The following is a 20855-nucleotide window of genomic DNA, read 5'->3' as shown; positions in this document are numbered from 1 at the left end:
GTGAGATGGCATGAGATTTCATCACGCTACTCAGAACAGCATGCAATTTAAAACACAAATTATTTCTGGAATTTTCCATTTAATATCTTAGGACCGCGGATGACCGTGGGTAACTGCTAACGTAGAAAGCCAAACTGCGGATGAAGGGGGTCCACTGTAGATTTTTTTAGCTGTAGATATTAGAATATTAATCATATCACATATATGATGGCAAGACACTCCCACGCAGCTTTGTATAAACACCCAAATCACACACAAATACCAAAAGAAAGTTTTAATAGTGAGGTAGGCCCAAACTGGGGGCAGTTGCACTAGGGCTATCACTTGTTATTTTTTTAAATACTTTTGTGTTCCCTCGCAATCGTTTTGCGTTCCAACGACACTTGCCCACTTGCCATTTGCTGCAATGTGACGGCAAGGATAAACCTAAATGATCCGGACATGTCCTGTAAAGTGTGCTTTAAGCATTAAACTATGGGGCACAATGTACATCATGTAATTTCAATATTATGTATTTTATATGTATTCATTAATAATTTGTATAAATTATTTGGTAAATGGACTGCATTTATATAGTGCTTTCCTACTCCTACAAGTACTCAAAGCACTTTACAATACATGCCTCACATTCACCCATCCATACACCAGTGGCGGAGACTGCCATGCAAGGCACCAACCTGCACACCGGGAGCAATTTGGGGTTCAGTGTCTTGCTCAAGGACACTTTGATGGGTTCAGGAGGAATCAGGGCTTGAACCTATAATCCTCTGGTTGCCGAACGTTAGCACTACCTCTTGCGCCACCATCTTCCTCAAATATTTAATTCATAATTCTGTCCATTTACTACCAGTAACTTTAAGCAGGACAGCTAGGCTATTAAATGTGAAGTGCACACATACAAACACTGAAATATATTAAAAAACATTGAAAGATTCAAATGTGAACAAATTTGTTGGTACCCTTAGAGCTTATTGAAGCATGCTTCATTTCTCCTGAAAAGTGATTCAATTAAAAGCAATTGTCTAATGTATACCTGCATGCCTTTTGTATGTCACAGAGTAAACCGTAATATTGTGAAAAGAAATTTGTTTATTTTTGAAAAATATGCTAAAATAGTGTGGACAGATCTGTTGGTACCCCTAAAAAGACTATTTACCCTTGCATTATAGTCATGCTTCGAACTAAGTGTTTAACCTTAATTAGTATAATAGGTGCCTTCAAGCTTTTCATCTGCCATTCGGCCTATTTAAAGGGAAAGATCATGCTGCTGTGTTGTTTGGTATCATTGTGTGCACCACACTGAACATGGACCAGAGAAAGCAAAGGAGAGTGCTGTCTGAGGAGCTCAGAAAGAGGATTATAGATAAACATGTTATAAGGTGAAGGCTATAAGACCATCTCCAAGCAGCTTCCTCTTTCTGTGACCACAGTTTCCAATGTTACTAAAAAGTATAACGATCATGGGACTGTAGCCAACCTCCCAGGATGTGGACACAAGACAAAATGCAACCCCAGGTTGATCAGAAGGATAGTGTGGATGGTAGAAAAGAGCCAAGGAAACCATCCAAAGCCATTCACGCTGAGCTCCATGGTCACGGTACATCGCTTTCTGATCACACCCTCCATCGCAGTTTGAACAGTAATGGGCTCCATCGAAGAAGACCCAGGAGGGCTCCACTATTGACAGAAAAACAAAAAAAGCCATAGTGGAATTTGCCAAAATGTATGTTGACAAGCCCAAAAGTTCCTGGGAGAATGTCCTTTGGACTGATAGACAAAACTGGAGCTTTCTGGCCAGTCACATCAGCTCTATGTTTACAGAAGGAAAAATGAAGCTTTTAAAGAAGAGGACACCATACTTACTGTGATTCATGGCTCAGTTTTATTTTGGGGCTGTTTTGCTTAGAGAACCTTGAGTCTGCGCAGGACACAATGAAGTCTCAAGACTACCAAGGCATCCTGGAGCGAAACATACTGCCCAGTGTCAGAAAGCTCAGCCTCAGTTGCAGGTCATGGGTCCTCCAACAGGATAATGACCCAAAATATACAGCTAAAAGCCCTCAAGAATGGCTGAGAAAAAAATTGGACTATTCTTAAATGGCTCTCAATGAGCCCAGATCTTAATCCTATTGAACATCTATGGAATTATGTGAAAATCTGAAATTGCAGTGAGGAGACACCACCCTTCAAGCTTGAGACAGCTTGAGCAGTTTGTTCAGGAAGAGTGGGCCAAACTACCTGTTGGCAAATGCAGACGTTTCATTGTGAAGTACAGAGATCGCTTGTTGGCAGTGATTGCTGCAAAAGGTGGTGCCACAAAATATTAAATTAAGGGTACCATCTTTTTTGTCTGTGCCATTTATTTCAGATATAGTTGTGTTTTTTTTTGTCTTTTGCGGAAGGGTACCAACAAATTTGTCCACATCTGTATTACAGCTGGAATAAAGCTACCTTTACCATAGTTTTTAAGTTACAAATATGACGTTGTACAGGCTCATAATTAAATACTAAAAAGAATGATTCTGTGTTACATAATTTTTTATAAAAACAATTTCATTTTATTTTTTTGGGGGGAGCACAGATATTGGAATATATACAAATATAAAAATATTTACACACATAGTGTCCACACAAGGGATTACAATGTCTAGCAAGTGGTCAGACAACTGGGCACTAATTTGCGAAGGGCTTGATGGAGTCTGGAGATCCACGGCCAGTTGACGTGATTCCTTGCCGTAGAGCTCATACATGCACCTTCCACTGGTGGAAGTGGGGAAGGAGCTCCATCCAAGCACAGCGTGGCTGGCCCTGCAACAGGCTTCTGTGTTAGAGTTCTGGTTTATTCTCCCCAGTTTCTTCCAATAATTTAATCTGCATTCACCATAAACTATACATTCCCATATAATTTAATAACTGACAAACAACAATAACAGTCATCAGGCAGAAGTCACTGGCACTCACTGCAACACGCATTGTAGTAACCCTACACTACTCATGTAATCACTATGGCCTCTTGCACAATCTTAAAGGCTTAGCTGACTGGGTCACTCAGAATGTCGGTATTGATGGACATACTGGACACACACAAAACATTTTACCTTCACAGTCCTCTCTTGGTTGCACGTCTGTCTTTTCGTAATCCCACTCAATCGTTGACAGTGATATATGCGGCCCCAGGGATATGCCAGAAAATCGAGTGCAAAAATTGATTTGCTGTTTAAAAGGTAACATTGAGACCCATTAATACCGCAGGTGAAAGAGACGGTCATCCTGCTGAATCGTATGACGTCTTATGCCGTCATTCACCGAGGCCTTTAGCATCATCGTTTGAGCTGTTCAGAATGATGCAGTAGATGTGTCACGCAGGATAATGAAACGGGACAAAAGTGACTACTTACCACACGATCGTTGAATCTGGTAGACCTAGCAGTAGCATCCACAATGCAGTAAGATGCATACTGCTGCACTTTTCCATCTACCAGCTGCAGAAGGAGAAGAACAGGATTTATAATTAATCTCACAAGCTTAACCAATGCACAGAAAGGAAAAATGATGAAATGCTGAGGGCTGCCAAAACTGGTATGAACATAACAAATGTGAACAATGTAAACCGATCATGGCTACCTGAGCAGCACTGAATTCTTACCTTGACACCTGTCACCTCCTGTGCTGTCTCTGTATACAGGCAAATGCCCTTCAGAACAAAAAAGATCGATGTCCCAAGTGAACAGACGTGATCATTTTTATACCTGAATCAAAGAGTACAGTGGAGAAAACACTCACCTCAGGACTCAGCTCGGTTGTCTCCCTGGTGTTCATCACCCAGAGAGACACTTCCCTGTTAGAGACGCTGGTCCAGTGCACCAGCGTGGCTTTAGTGACCTAGGAAGACACAGTATATTTTCCAGTAAATAAATCTGATGCAAAATAGCACAGCCGCAATATAACCCAACTGCAGACATATCTCAGGTTTTGGTCAGTGTAGTGTGTTTTTAATTTTAAAAATCCAGCAAACAAACCATCATATCACAGGTGTGGCACTCAGTGCTGCGGAAGGTTGTGACCCTCTCGGCAGGCTGGCATTCTCCAGACCGGCACTGCAAGACAGAAGCAAGCAAAGTCAATGAAGGACTATAAGTTTGCATTCCCATAGGTAAATAAAAAATTGCAATAGTAATACTGAACAAAAGGAATCCAACGGCAACTAATTCTTGGCATCACGTTATGTCAAGACTGACGATATTCCAATAAACATCGCTACTTATTTTAACCAATCAGAAAGGAGCAGTGCATGTGTGGTGGTTCTTACTCTGACTTCAGCGACTGGGCCGTTGAGCAATCGGCTGAAGTCCCAACTCATCTGCCGTCTATTGTCTTCATCCCCGATCTTCACACATAGCCCAAAGTCATTTAAATTAGTATTTTGATCTATTTTTCCTTCAGCAAGCCATAATATTTTTAACAACTGATAAATCAGAGTATAACTGTACCTTATGATTCCTCATGGCCTCCAGGAGTTCATCAATATTACCCTCTGTTTTTTTCTGATGCTGAAGGTCTGAAATAGAATATTCAGTGTCCAGTCATTTAGCTTTTAATATTGCTGAATGACATTAACTGTCAAGTCAGTTTATGATGCTCTTGCTAACTTTTTATAACAGTGCTTTGGAACTAATGTGTTGGGACCACATGGGGTATACAGTGGATTTAATGGAACTGAAGAGAATGGTACCCAGTTGTATGCACATGTTTTGCCTGAAATTTATAACTAACGTATCTGTAAAGCTATGACATATATGCATATGTGAGACGTTAATACACATATATGTAATTAGAACACATTCTCATTACTTTGAATGTTAGCACATACTTATTTAAATGAAAATATAGTTTGTATCAAGATGTGAAATGGACAAGTATGGAGAAAAAAATATATTTTTTTGTTACCTCGATTTAGTAAATCGTACCCTCGAATTACGAGACGCCTTAACCAGAGGGCATATTCGTCATATGGTCCCAACTTTGTATGGCACTTAGACTCCTATGATAAACTGAAACCTTTCGAATTTGTATAAATTGATCAATCGACGGATATTCTCGACAAATACTGTGGCTAAATGCGTACAACAGGGACACTTGTGTAGCATGTCCACACATAATTCCTGTCTTCATTTGTTAAATGCCTGCTTTGTCTCATTATTACACAGGGATCAGACAGAAGGAAAAATGTTTTCACAAATAAACACATATGCATATATAACAGGTCTCTCCACATGTGTAAAATGTAATTATATGTATATTAAACATTTCTGATGCTCCAGTCAACATCTCAGTGCATTTAATACACTGCATTCATGAACAAAACTGTGTATTTAATAGTGCATAAACAGTAAATAGTGCATTATTGTTTTGTTTTACAAAGCCATTGCATTTTAATTGTGATTGACCACTGTCTGAAGCATAAAGGTGTTGCTTTACTTTTGTGCAATTGGTGGTTTGACTCTGTGCCAACTGAATTATGCTTGCTGTATAATTATAATATCAGTTTGTAAGATGGGCAGGCTATTAAAACCAGGACATACTGTTATATTTGTTATTTCTTGGGACACCGGAATGCATTAAATGGAAACGCTCCATGACCCTGTGTCCATGAATGATCAATAGGGTAGCAATACATAATTCGAAGGTACTATTTATTAAATCGAGCGCACGATTTACTAATTCGAGGGTAGGATTTAGTAATTCGAGGGAACGAAATAATATTTTTTTTCTACTGGGACACCTAAAGGGCTCCGTAGTCATGTAAATGATCCATTTAGACGATAATTATACTACTACCTTCTTCCGGCTGTGCCCATTCCCATAGTCTCCGGGTTAGACACACCGCGGCGACGGCCAGTCCGGCTGCGCAGAGCAATTTTTCTGATTTTCCACTGTTGAAAACTTTTAGGATCTCCATCTCTCTCTCGACTGCTGTCAGCGACGAAATGACTACTTCTTTGCTGCGCTCGTGATTAAATAGTTCTCGGCTGCGCTGTCACTGACGTATTCGTTTATAGAATCTAGAACGTCGGACGCGATTTGACTTTTACACATTTAAATGATGCGATAAACAAATAGACAAATAAAAACATTTTTGCGTGGTGAATTTCACAGAGCCTTAGAGGGAAATAAGTAAACCCACACGGAAATAACCTATATAAACATATATGTTTTAATATAGGTTTTGATATAGGTTTTTAATATATGTCACATATATAAAATTGGCCGTTTTCCTATATTATATGTACAAATATGTACATATAATATAGGAAAACGGCCAATTTTCTACATATATGTACATATAGGAAAACGGCCAATTTTCTACATGTATTTACATATAGTAGGCTATAGGAAATCGGCCAATCTTATATATGTCACATATATTAAAAACCTATATGTTTATTGTCACGCTCGCGGGTAGGCGAGCAGGGAAGCAGTCGAGAGCAGCCAGGTAGTCGGGGAAAACGGGGTTTATTTGGGAGCAGACGAACATCGACGGACACTGCACATGACAATACAATGACAAATCTGGGGAAGACTGACTCAGACGAGGACTAAATACAAGAGACAAGCTAGACTTAATAGGACACAGGCGATCACAATCAGGGCTGAACACGAGGTAACGAGGTGGGCGTGGCACACATTAGGAGCGGACGGAGCGGGGCGTGACAGAACCCCCCCCCCAAAGGCGCGCACACCGGGTTTCAGGAAAACGTGTAGACATCATAGCTTTCCATCTCCTCTCACTTATTTGCCATAGTTAAATTCCATAACATGCCAATTACATGTGATACCAATTTCACGTGTTCGCACATAAGTTTTTTGCATTTTTTTTTTTTAGTTAGTTCTTAGTTATTGCCTTGATAATAGAAAATATGAGCTAGGCATCATGTATGACAGTTGCCAAAGTGAGATATGAGCTAAAATGACCAGATCCTGCCATGAGCTATATAGGAGACATATCTTGTATGTACATATAGGGCTTATATGTGGATATAAAGAAGCAATACAGGAGACCTATATGGCCTGTGTATGCACATATATGCACCTCAATTTTGCCTATATGTGGCATATATACGCATATATGCAGCATATATATTATCATATATATGCATATATACTGCATATAGGTTTCATATATGCGCATATATCCTCATATAGGTTCTTTCCATGTGGGGACACAGTAAATGTAAAGCTAAAAATCACAGTTAGAGGTTTTATATTATATCACAACGTTTTTATTGGTTTGTTTTGTTTAGTTTTTTTAGGCTATCTCATCTGAAAAAAATAAACATTTGATTCCTGATGTCGTGTCCAGTGTTCTTTTTTTCCCCCATCCAGCTTTTATTAAGCACAGGTCTAATATGTAAGATTATTAATAACACAGAATTGTGCTATTTTTTTATTCCATTTTACTCTTTATTCACACATACACACACACAAATACGATACGTATATATATATACTGTATATACACTTATAACGAGGACTACATGAGGGCACATTTCCAGAAAATGCACAATTTCTCCCAGAAAACTGTTGCAATTAGACATGTTTTGGTATACACATGTTTATTTCCTTTATCTGCATTGGATCAAAACAAAAAAACAGAGAAAAAAGCCAAATTTGACATCATTTCACACAGAACTCCAAAAATGGACTGGCAGATTTCTCATTACAAGTGCCGTACAAATTAACTTTAAATTATACATTTGCTGACTTAATGTCCACTGTAATTGTGTGGAAGGCATATTTTCATAGTGTATTTTGACATGCTTATTTAGGTTTCCTCAATATACCATTCATCCATCCATTTACTTCCGCTTATCCGAGGTCGGGTCACGGGGGCAGCAGTCTCAGCAGGGAAACCCAGACTTCCCTCTCCCCGGCCACTTCCTCCAGCTCCTCTGGGGGAATCCCGAGGCGTTCCCAGGCCAGCCGAGAGACATAGTCCCTCCAGCGTGTCCTGGGTCTTCCCCGGGGCCTCCTCCCAGTGGGACATTCCCGGAACACCTCACCAGGTAGGTGTCCAGGAGGCATCCTAAGCAGATGCCTGAGCCACCTCATCTGGCTCCTCTCAATGCGGAGGAGCAGCGGCTCTACTCTGAGTCCCTCCCGAATGACCGAGCTCCTCACCCTATCTCTAAGGGAGAGCCCAGCCACCCTGCGGAGAAAACTCATTTCGGCCGCTTGCACTCGCGATCTCATTCTTTCGGTCACTACCCACAGCTCGTGACCAAAGGTGAGGGTAGGAACGTAGATCGACTGGTAAATGGAGAGCTTCGCCTTTTGGCTCAGCTCCTTCTTCACCACGACAGACCGATGCAGCGCCCGCATCACTGCTGACGCCGCACCGATCCGCCTGTCGATCTCCCGCTCCATTCTTCCCTCACTCGTGAACAAGACCCCGAGATACTTAAACTCCTCCACTTGGGGAAGGACCTCCTCCCCGACCTGGAGAGAGCACTCTTTTGGAGTTGAAATATTGGAAGAAACTTTTATTGTCATCCTTAGCCTCCAATGCAATTTTTCTTTCTACATTAATCTTAGAGAGTCTAAAGTTGTTTTTTAACTCAACCTGTAGACGTAGATACACCTGCTTAGTTTTGAAATCATTAATTCATTGTGGAAGAGAGCCCTTTTCCTCCTGACTTTATTCTTAATTTCCTTAGTAAACCACCTTGGTTGTAGTTTCCTAGTTTTACTTTTGTTGGAAACAGGTATGAAGTCCTCTTGCACTTGTAACAATGTGCTTTTAAAAAATTCCCATCCCTCTTCAACCATTTTGCTATTTAACTCCATCCAGTTTACAGTTTCTAGTTTCAGTCTCAAACCATTAAAATTAGCCTTCCTAACATTGTATACTTTTGTTTTGGACTTAGCTCTTCTGACACTAAAATTAACCTCAAATTTTACCATGCCATGACCACTACCATCCAATGGTTCTAAAACCACTAATTTTACATCCTATTCTGGTTATTAGAGAAAACAAGATCAAGAAGGGCTTCTCCCCTGGTAGGGGTATTAACAAACTGAGTAAAAAAGCAACCCTGTACTAATGTAGGTAGACACAGTGGCCCAGAGCTCTCTGACACTTAGCAACATTGTAAATTATACTTGCTCTAAACTGTTACAAATCTGTTACTGTTACAGGGAAGCAGGTGATCATCAGAAAAGCAGCGGGACCAGACGGGATTTCAGGACGAGTTCTGCGATGCTGCGCTGATCAGCTGACTGGTGTTTTCACTAAGATCTTCAATGAGTCCCTAGCTCTGTCTATTGTGCCAACGTGTTTTAAACAGTCCACCATAGTTCCCGTCCTGAAGCACAACAAGCCCTCCAGCCTGAATGACTACCGCCCGGTAGCCCTAACATCTCTGGTCATGAAGGTGTTTGAAAGGCTGGTAAAGAACTTAATCTGTTCATCCATCCCAAATTACATAGACCCATTACACAGTAGTTCGCCTACCGACCAAACAGATCCACTGAGGACGCCATCGCTCACGTACTGCACACCACTCTCACACATGTGAACAGTAGAAATAGGAATTATGTAAGGCTGCTCTTTGTGGACTACAGCTCAGCCTTCAACACCATCGTCCCATCTAGACTGTTCACCAAACTGGGGGATCTGAGTCTGAACTCACAGCTGTGCAGGTGGGTATTAGACTTCCTCACTGGTAGACCACAAACTGTGAGAGTGGGATCCCGTGTGTCAAGCACCATCACTCTCAGCACTGGAGCTCCTCAAGGGTGTGTTCTGAGCCCCCTGCTCTACACGCGCTACACCTACGACTGTGTTGCCTCCAACAGCTCCAACACCATTGTGAAGTTCGCGGACGACACAGTGGTAATTGGACTCATCACCAACAATGATGAGTCGGCCTACTTGAGGGAGGTGGAGAACCTGTCGGTATGGTGTAAGTCCAACTGCCTCAGTCTGAATGTCAGCAAAACTAAAGAGCTGATAGTGGACTACAGCAAGAAGAAGCAGCGCTCCTTCTCACTCCTCCAAATCAACACTGTTCCTGTGGAGAGGGTTGATAAAATCAAGTACCTTGGGGTTCTGCTTACTGAGGACCTCACTTGGCATGTCGCATGTCTGCACTCTGGTCACCAGAGCAAGGAAGCGGTTATACCACCTGAGGCAGATGAGGAGATTTAGGGTCACTCCAGTGATCCTAAAAACCTTCTACTCAGCTGCTGTGGAGAGCATTCTGACCATGAACATCACAGTATGGTTTGGGAACTGTTCTCAAAAGGACCGCAAAGACCTGCAGAGGGTGATCAGGGCGGCCGAGCGTTGTGTCAGATCTCCTCTGCCCTCCCTGCTGGACATCTACAATAAACGCTGCAGGTCCAGAAGTACAAAGATAATCAAGGACTCCTTACACCCTGCAAACTGCCTGTTCCGCAGGCTGAACTCAGGTAGACGGTTCCGTTGCCTGATGTCCAGGACTGAGAGACTGAGAAAGAGCTTTTCCCCCCAGGCCATTAGGCTTCTCAACGTGAACTAGCACTGAATGCACAAAGTCTGCAATTTTGCACTACATTTCATATTTTTCAGTTTTGCACTATATTTTTGATTCGTGATTTTAGATTCTATATCTGCACTGTATATTTTTAGATTATATACTTGGTTCCTTACTTAGTATTTATATATTGTAATTTCTCTTTTTTACTCCGACATTACTTCTTACCTTTTTCTATTTTTATTTCTTTCTATTTTTACACAGCCACATAAGGGTGACAAAGAGATACATTTCACTGCATGTTGTATGTATGTGACAAATAAATCTCTTGATTTGAAATCAGAGACTATGACATTAGACGTGTCCCCAGGGACATTTCCTCGTCTCTGGATGAGATAATTTGGCCAGCAGCACATACAAGGCATAACGATCTGCCAGGATGCAGAGACAGTCCACATTGCTGGAGGAAGCAGAAGCAAGGGACATGAGCTGGCAGCCAAGCTATGCTATGCCTAGCCCTGGACAGACCCACACTTCCTAGCATATTCCTTGCCATCGCACGGTATGTGGTGAACATATTGGACTATCTGAGACTGGCTAGTAATTCAGATATTGGCCAACTACTAAAAACAGTAGCATGACAGCAGAAACGTTGTTTAAGAACCAACCCCATTCTGCAGTCTTCATTATGTAATTCAGTCAGAACTCCCTTGTTGCTTCATGCAACACATGAGGTAATGAAAATCTGCTGAAACTTCAGCTGGATTTCACTGATCCGCTACTTCAGGAAAGCAATGTTTGAAGCCAAGAGTTTTGTGTAGACAATGTGTTTCTAGCAATCACCAAATTAGAGCATTTACAAACCTTGAAAAAAAATGGTGAGGGGGGCATGGTGAGAACAAGCCTCATCAGTGCTTTTCCCCCACTAACATTGTTTTCAATGGAAAATGGTCAAGAGCCACACATCCTCAGGTCTCTTGTAGCAGCTTCAAGGCACTGCTGGGATTTGAACCCAGGATCGTTTGTTTATAAGGCAGGCGCTTTAACAACTAAGCCCCAGTGCCAACCACTATGCCAACCTTGGGCAAGTGCTGACCCCCTCTGCCAGTTGTCACTTAGTATACCCTTACAAAGTTATGGCTGTGATACATGCCAGCCAATGCAATTCTTCAACACTTTCTCTGTCCTACCGCTTCAAATTCTTTGTTCTGCATCACTTTCTTTCTCCAGCCCACTGCTGTTCACCTTGGTCTCATTCATTATGAACTCTTTCCTCTAGCACAGTGGTTCTTAACTTTTTTAAGTCATGGACCCCTATTTGAATCTGGTGAAAGCTATGGACCAACTCCCAAAAGTATGCATATAAGCACATAAACTCAATTTTGCATGCGATGATTATATTTTATACAAAACATTTCATATACAATAGTGGCAAAAATAAAAACAAGTTTATATAAAATACAGTGAATACAAGCGGCCAAAATGAGTTTCTTCCGCAGGGGTGGCTGGGCTCTCCCTTAGAGGTAGGGTGAGGAGCTCAGTCATTCGGGAGGGACTCAGAGTAGAGCCGCTGCTCCTCTGCATCGAGAGGAGCCAGATGAGGTGGCTCGGCATTTGGTCAGGATGCCTCCTGGACGCTTCCCTGTTGAGGTGTATTTGGCATGTCCCACTGGGTGGACGCCCCGGGGAAGACCCAGGACATGCTGGAGAGACTGTCTCTCGGCAATCCTGGGAACGCCTGGGGATTTCCCTGGAGGTGCTGGACGAGGTGGCTTAGGCTGCTGCCCCCACGACCCGACCCGGAAAAGCGGTAGGAGATGAATGGATGGATGGATGGGATGGATTTGGGGGTGGGGGGGCTGGGGTAGTGCAGGTTACCCATTGGGCAGGTTGTTGGAGGTGGATGGTGTTATATGCTCACGTGGGGCAGCATACTCTATGATGCTGGGGAGTGCAGGCACTATGCAGCAGCTGAGGGCACTGCAGGATATGGCCATATCCTGGGCGCGGTGCCAACTGCCTGTCTTCTCATCACAGCACTCCACTTTACAGGTGATTTCGAGCCCATCGAAACCACCCACCACGAACATAAGGTCATCCACCACCTCAATGCCGAAACCTTGGCGCGGGTTGAACATGGGGGCCACAGCACACCAGCGGTTTGTCAACGGGTCATAGGCCTCCACACTCCGCAAGCAACTGGACCTATCAGAACCGCCAACCTGGGGGATGCCAAAAGTAAATGATCACTCAGATACCAAAGGAATGGGCAAACATCAACTTTCCCAAAGTCATGAACTCATTGTTTAAGGAATTGTAGGCCTAAGCAACCAGGGGCCTCATTTATCAAAGTGGTTTATGCACAAAAAAGCCATTGAAAATGTGCGGACTGGGGATGGGTTGATAGGCCACATTCTTTCAGTTCAGATCGGATTCCGATACTGTCAATACAGATACAGGTTCCGATACAAGAACTCTTTTTACTTTAATATTTTAATATAATAAATATGTAAAACAGAGATATTTATACTTTATCATTTTTTTAACAAGTAAAAACACATCTTTAATTAGGCTACTAGAAACATACATAACATACTGTCCTTGTGCAATTGATTGTACAATATATACAAGAACTAGGGCTGTCAAAGTTAACGCGATAATAGCGAGTCAACGGGAATTCATTATAACATGACTAATTTTTTTGATGTCATTAACGCGTGTTGAATTGGATGGCAGCTCGGAAAAAATAATTAACAAAGGAAAACGTATTTTGAATGGCAGGTTAAACTTCAAAACTCTGTTAGATGGGTCTATCTACAAGATCAAAGTTATTTGCAGTTAATGTCAATGTGAAATGAGTTACCACCAAAGTACATCTAGTCTTAAATACCATACTAGGCTGCGGCTCTTCTCAGAACGATAGACGCATTCGCATTTTCATGTCTTAACATATTATTATAATACTTTCATTAATATAAATAATTTATTCATGGGTTACTATTATTATTTTTCATTTAGGTATTTCTTTAGCTATATGTGAATGAGGGAGTCTGTCGCACGCTTCTGTGATGTCTTAACTGCATAATTTACATCTTCCTCAAAGTCATTCTCTATGAGAGTACGTCTCCGGTCAAATGGTATGCTTTCCGCAGTTTTCTTCAGTATTCAAGATTGGATGTAGGCTTATTAAGTTTATTGGGATTCGTAATTCTTTCACATACTTTTCATAGTAAATCGTCACCACGCCTTCCCAGATCTTCATAAGATTATTATATTTTCTCAGATTTACATATTATAGCCAGCTGAGTTTGGAGTGGTGAGGACATTTTGCACTGCTCGGTCAGCACAGTTACAAGTAGTGAAGTGGAGAGTGAAGGGCAGACAACTGCAGAGCCAAACGAACTTGGGTGAGGGTGAAGACTATCGCTACATAACTGAACAATATTGTGATATTAGTCACCTTTGCACTGTTATGCATCCGAGTGATTTAAATCTGAGAACCCCCCGAAATTGTATTTCTTTATTTTTTGAAAGTACTTGAAGTTTTGTTTTTGTGTTAAATGCATATATACCAATATTGCATTAAAAATCATATCTCAAACCCTCTTCTCTATCCATTGGGGCTCTTTGCAAATCTTCAGTCAGCCATTTAGGATAAAATGGTTTTTTGCTTTAAAAAGGTTGCTGATCTTTTTGCCGACAATCTTTGTTGTTGTTTATTGTTGGTAACTGATTTCCAATAATAAATGCATACATTTGCAAAAAGAAATCATGCCTTGCCAACTCTAATATTAATAAGAATATTAACGCTTGAAAAAAATCCCTTAATGGTAAATGTAGAATAAATTCATGATTTAATTTGCGATTAATTTGTGATTAACTATGGATATTTGTGCGATTAATCACGATTGAATATTTTTATCTATTGACAGCCCTAACAAGAACATACAAGAAAAGAGTCACTCACCGCGTAGATTTTATCATTGTATGCTATGACTCCAACACCACATCGGGGAACTCTCATTGGATTGATAGGGGTCCAGCGTTTGGTCCGTGGGTCATAGCACTCAGCGGTAGACAGACACTGAATCCCATTGTAGCCCCCACAGATGTACACCTAGGCAAACCATTGTAAAAGTGAATACACTTCTGTTTTATATGACTTATATGGATGGTGATGCTAGTGCAGACCAATAATGCTAGGACATTTAAGTTTCTTCCAAAGACAAGCTTAGTGAACTTAGCAATTCTAGATTAAAATCTGCAATATGAAGAGAAAGCAGCTGCTGGATGTGTAAAATAATCAGTTTCTAGGGGAAAATGAGGGCAAACACAGCTGGATGTCCCCAACTGACCCACCTTCCCATGAAGTGTGGTGGCACAGGCATCACTTTGTGATTCACTCATGGGTTGGATAAGGGTCCATCTGTTGGATTCAGGGTCGTACCGCTCCACTGTGTTCAGGCGCCCGATGCCATCAAAGCCGCACATGGCGTAGATGAAGCCATCGAGCACGGCCACGCTGACGTAACAGCGGCGCGAGTGCATGGGGGCCACCTGGTGCCAAGTCCGTGTGACAGGGTCGAACTTGCACACGCTGTTCAAGGTGGATCTCCCGTCATAGCCCCCGACACAGTACACGAAACCGTTCAGGTACGCGGTGCCATGGAAGGCCCGGGGGTCCAGCCCCTCCTGTGACACTTCCACCCAGCCCGGGTGTCATAGGCTTCCATCTTGTTGGTCGGGGTGTCACGCCAGCCACCAATGGTCAACAAGATATCAGACGGGAGACGTGGGTGGGTCAGAGGGTTTTTGAAGACAGAATACTGAGGAGCATTCACATCGAGGTCATACATGGCCTCAATGGTGCTGACAATAATGGGCTTGCACTCCTCACTGTTCCTCACAAGCTCATTATTCTGCACAATCCTCATAAAGTATTCTGCCTCCATCTGAGCCAACCGCACCTACACAGGGAAGCAGATGAAAAGAATTTCCATGAGTTCTTTACTGCCTTTTTGCATATCTCTGGAAAAGAGCAACTCTTAAAATAAAGGATACAACAGCAAGTGCAAATTTTGCCATTTTCACAATGCTTCAGTCATTTACCTTGAAAGTCTCAGATATGACAGTTAACACTTATTCAATGCAAGACATTTGAGTGTGTTATGTTTTCCTTTAATTTCTTGATTGGACTGTACTACCAGTTGTAATACAGTCAGCCGTCACTTAATGACGCTCTGAGAAATGCATCGTTAGGCGAATTCATCATTGTGTAAACATCACAGAATGTGGTTATACACTATGCGTAACACAACATACTGTTTTACAGTAAACCTTTTATACTATAATGATAAAAATTACAGCATAATAAATACATAAGCAAGTAACATAGTTGTTTATGTACAAGCATCTAAGAATGGTGCATGACTACTTAGACTCCTAGGTTGTAGATTTGTCCTGCCCCGATCGTCCGCTCCTTCCGTGAGCCACACCCCCTCGTTAACCCCATGTGAAATCCGAGTGTTTATCAATTATTTCTCCTTGTTGTTGATTAGTCCTATGTATTTAAGTCTGTATTAGGCATGTTTTCCCCAGTTCGGTCATTGACGTCCGACTTCTGTTTTGTGCCCTGCTTTGTCGGTCTCCATAACAAATCCCTCATTCCCCAATACTAGGTCTCCCTGCTCCTGCTTCCCCGGTCCGAGTTGTGACAGATTCATGTAAATGGAGGTTTACTCTCGAGTTACAGTAATAAGAGCTCTGGACTCAACTATGTTAGCATTCCATTCCAGTCTACATGTCAATGACAATTAATAATCATAATTACCTTGGACAATAACACAGCAATATGTGCCTTGCGGTTGGCAGGATCATACATGATCCAGCGAGGATGTCATCGAAGACCACATCCTCCTGCCTCACGTTAAGCTCAAACTTTTCCAGGATCTCACAGAGCTGGGAAAGGCTGAGCTCCAGGAATTCCACTGAGGTCCTGGCAACCTCTGTGAAGTTTTGCAGGAGGAACTGGTAGGCGGTCTGATACAGCTCAGCACAGCAGTAGACATTGGCAATATTACAAATGCCAATGCAGTTCTCCAGGCAGAGCTGGCCCTCCAGAAAGTCGCTGCAGCCCTCCACGAGGCTGACGATGTTGAAATGGTCAGCAGCCTCCAGCAGACTCTCAACGTTGTTGACCGTGATGAGCACAGAGTACGTGTAGGCATACTCCAGGATCAAGCTCATTATCTCTGGAGAAATCCCTGGGATTTTGTACCTGCACTCTTCTGGGACAGTCCAGCCACTGGACAACAGAGCTCTGAAAAACAATACAGAAATTACTAATTTTATAAGTAGGACTTTTGCAGACATGGTTAAAAAAAAGGAGTTTTCTGACTTTTTTGAACTAGAGACTGCCAAATGGAAATCTACCATAGCTAGGGATTTTTATTTTTTTTCCGGGTGGAGGCTCCCCTCTGAATATTTTTCACTGAAAGCAGAGGGGATGTTCCCTTGGAATATCTGCTTTTGCCTCCTATCATTATAATTGTATGTCAAACGTTAAGCTAGTACATTTAATAAGGCCACTTAAAATTAATAAATTGTTTTACATGGCCGCCCGCCTCAATTTTTTGGTGCCGCCTCGATTTCTTTAATATTTTTTTAAAAATCCGTTTTTTTCACCTCAAAAACTGTCAGAGATCGTCAATACGCACGCGCGCCATCTACCGTTAGTTTAACAACTAACAGTGGTCGTTTGAAATCAACGAAATGAACTGTTGAGAGTTTAAAATGTAGAGATACTGACAAATTAAAGTTTAATTTTCTAGTTTTAGTATATCTCTGTTGCCGTTCGCCCTTTCGCTAAAAATACAAAATTTAAAATCCCCTACTCACCAATATTTTAGAAGTTTGAGTCATGTAAAACAATTTATTAATTTTAAGTGGCCTAATGTAGCATGGAAATATTTCCAGTTCGCCCTGTGCTAGAATAATAAAACAGAAAGATGCATTTTAAAACACTTATTACCAGGGAGAAGTCATTGTAAAGGGCGAATAATTTCAATCCTTCTAGTTTTGGCATCATTAACATATATGGGTCACAGTTACTCACTGTAAATAGGAGCTGTCACGTACTACACAGAATTATTTTGCGGGCTTTGAAATCAATGCCATCGGTCTAAAGGATCACGTCACAGTGCTTTCCTGCCAGCCGCAGCTGATTGAAAATATCATAGGTAGGGGACATTATGTCCCCCTTCCTGTTATATCTCTTCATTTTTTCAGAAGTGGATGGCACGTCCATTTCTCTTGCATATTTTTCTGAAATGGCCAGCAATTGATTTGTTGTATGTTATATATTTTTTATTACACGGCTGTCTGGAATGCTTGATTCTGATTGGTCAGTTGAGACATTTGCAGGTTCGTTCTTTTCAAATAATAACCGCTCCAAAGTAATAACGCATAGCCGGTACTACTTGTATGTTTAAAATCCCTCCGCGCCAACAAAGATTACCGTTTAAAAATGTTAATTTAAAACAAATATGCCAATAAATTGTTTCAAATTCATATTCATGTCCAATTTTTTTCCTTATGTGGCAAGTAGCCGTGTAATAAGCGGGATAATGTACAGGCAGCCGGTAGTTATCGCGAAATAAGCCCCTTCAGTGTGATACAAGACCCTCCGCTTCGCGTCGGGTCCTGATCACACTGTCGGGGCTTATTTCTGCGATAACTACCGGCTGCCTGTACATTATCCCTTACGTATTTTTAAGTTCATGACGTTTGTGCTGCCGAATTTATTGAAGAAAAAAATTATTGTACAATCAGCAGTACAAGATCAAACAGTATTAAATGTTTTAGACGGCACTTTTGGGAAATGTATACTGTGTTTATCTCAGAATTTGTTTTGTGTTATGAATGCGTGACAGAGCGGAATTTGATTTGTAACCTCCGAATGACGGAGTAATCAACCGCTCATGCACGGTGCACGAGAAAGATGGAAGTTGCGCGCACCCATATTAAACGCTCCGGGTTTAAAAACTTATCAAGCATTCTTTGATATTTCAGTATCAGTATCGTGTACTGGCACCTTTATGCTAAATTAGTATGACAGACGCAAAAGCTCGTAGATTAAACTTCCCACATAATCGTAAACCACACCGCCACCTCACAACAATGGAGGATGAACATGTCGTTCTTTAATTAGTCCTTATAGTTGGGGGGGGGATCGCAGTCAAAACGGGACACAGCCTTTTATTTATATTTTATTCACACGACCCGCGACATGTTAATATTTCTGTCTTTCGGTTGCGAAGAATAAAAACGATTTTAACGTTATTCCGCTAGTAAGTGCTGGCAAGTTTCAACGACGACATTAGACAAAACTATTGGTTAGCAACCGAATTTTCAGATGCAGAAATATTGAGGCGCAAGCTAAATAAACATTGTGTTCATTAAATGTAATTTAAGTACAGAAATAATTCGTTTTGCTAATTTCTTGTTCCGCTAATTAAATCTATTTCCCCCGCATTTAATCGTAACCTCCAAGTTAGCTCCGGTGCTTGTGGTTAACCAGTTAGCAAGTGATCACACTAAACGCCTCCCTAGTAGGCTGTGTTTGAGCAAAAATAGAGACAGTAAGGTTCACTGATTGGCGTCGACCGGTGCGCCATTTAAAAAGTATGCCCCGGATACAGGTTGAGATGAGTTTGGGATTCCTGGCTTTATTTGTATGATTTCTTTAGTTCGCAACTTGTGTTATTAATGTTTTAGGGGTCGTTATGCTTCCAGACCACAGGAGAGTATGTCTTTTATCAAGAACCTGCTTGTGTTTTAAACTCTTACGCGCAAAAGTAAACTTTCTTTGTGTTTGGGAAGTTAAAATATGGCTCCTGGGTCATTCGAGTTTTAAGGGAAATCCAGCCATCCATATGTTTAGATATTGAAGCATGTTTGGTAATGAGTCTGGGGGAAGTTTGTTATTTTTTTGCTTTGCTGTGTTTTCTTTAAGTAAAAACTTCATCACCCACCTCTCCCATCATACTACTCTTCCCTCTGGGTCAACAGCAGAAGTCTGACTGTCGTTGTGGATGCTGTTCTGCTTGTCCATTACTGTGTCTATACAGGTTCTGACCCCCCATTCTCTCTGCCTTCCTTCCTACATGTCTGGATGGTGCCTGGGGTGGGCATCAATTCAGCTGGAGTACTGGTTTAATTCCATGGTGGGCTGACACTGTGGATGCTACTTACAAACTGTACGGTCTTGGGTGTAAAATTCGATCTGCAACCCTACACTGTGGCATGGAGAACTGACTCACTGAGGAACGTTGGCATTGACCTTGATCACAGAGTACAATTTTGCTTTTAGCAAACTAGCCCACTCTTTCTATAATGTTAGCATGCCCAGTGGGATTGGGCAGCCAGTTGACCTTGAACTCCCAGAGGTCTTTTTTCTCCCTTCATGGGAGCTTTTGGTTCCTCTCCTCTGTTGTCATTTGGCTTTCTTTCTTTCATTTCTTTGTCTTCCCTTTTGCCAGTTTTTCTGCAATTCTATCTTAATTATGATGTAATATATCACAACACCCCCATGAAAAGCACCTTGGGGCAACTCGATCTGAGACTGGCTAGTAATTCAGATATTGACCAACTACTAAAAACAGTAGCATGACAGCAGAAACGTTGTTTAAGAACCAACCCCATTCTGCAGTCTTCATTATGTAATTCAGTCAGAACTCCCTTGTTGCTTCATGCAACACATGAGGTAATGAAAATCTGCTGAAACTTCAGCTGGATTTCACTGATCCGCTACTTCAGGAAAGCAATATTTGCAGCCAAGAGTTTTGTGTAGACAATGTGTTTCTAGCAATCACCAATTAGAGCATTTACATACCTTGAAAAAAATGGTGAGGGGGGCATGGTGAGAACAAGCCTCATCAGTGCTTTTCCCCCACTAACATTGTTTTCAATGGAAAATGGTCAAGAGCCACACATCCTCAGGTCTCTTGTAGCAGCTTCAAGGCACTGCTGGGATTTGAACCCAGGATCATTTGTTTATAAGGCAGGCGCTTTAACAACTAAGCCCCAGTGCCAACCACTATGCCAACCTTGGGCAAGTGCTGACCCCCTCTGCCAGTTGTCACTTAGTATACCCTTACAAAGTTATGGCTGTGATACATGCCAGCCAATGCAATTCTTCAACACTTTCTGTGTCCTACCGCTTCAAATTCTTTGTTCTGCGTCACTTTCTTTCTCCAGCCCACTGCTGTTCACCTTGGTCTCATTCATTATGAACTCTTTCCTCTAGCACAGTGGTTCTAAACTTTTTTAAGTCATGGACCC

The 20855-nt window shown here is 41.7% G+C and overlaps 1 protein-coding gene and 1 pseudogene across 2 annotated transcripts; both read right to left on the bottom strand.

Moving 5' to 3' along the window:
* Nucleotides 1-2535: 2535 nt before the first annotated feature.
* On the bottom strand, nt 2536-6038 carry LOC140590897 (uncharacterized). 2 transcript variants are annotated; one of them, XM_072712480.1, is made up of 9 exons: nt 5839-6038; nt 4491-4558; nt 4310-4387; nt 4020-4097; nt 3784-3882; nt 3647-3694; nt 3399-3482; nt 3099-3213; nt 2536-2808 (listed from the first exon to the last, which is right to left on the bottom strand). In XM_072712480.1, the coding sequence occupies exons 1-9, from the start codon at nt 5957-5959 to the stop codon at nt 2648-2650; spliced, it is 852 nt and encodes a 283-aa protein (XP_072568581.1). In that variant the 5' UTR covers nt 5960-6038; the 3' UTR covers nt 2536-2647. The 2 variants fall into 2 exon arrangements, with proteins under 2 accessions (XP_072568581.1, XP_072568582.1); XM_072712481.1 differs by lacking the exon at nt 4310-4387.
* A 4896-nt stretch (nt 6039-10934) lies between these two features.
* On the bottom strand, nt 10935-20802 carry LOC140590899 (kelch-like protein 10; annotated as a pseudogene).
* Nucleotides 20803-20855: the final 53 nt, after the last annotated feature.

The sequence above is a fragment of the Paramormyrops kingsleyae genome, chromosome 5, assembly GCF_048594095.1.
Source record: "Paramormyrops kingsleyae isolate MSU_618 chromosome 5, PKINGS_0.4, whole genome shotgun sequence".
NCBI classification, from domain to species: Eukaryota; Metazoa; Chordata; class Actinopteri; order Osteoglossiformes; family Mormyridae; genus Paramormyrops; species Paramormyrops kingsleyae.
This window is presented reverse-complemented; position numbering and strand designations above follow the sequence as displayed.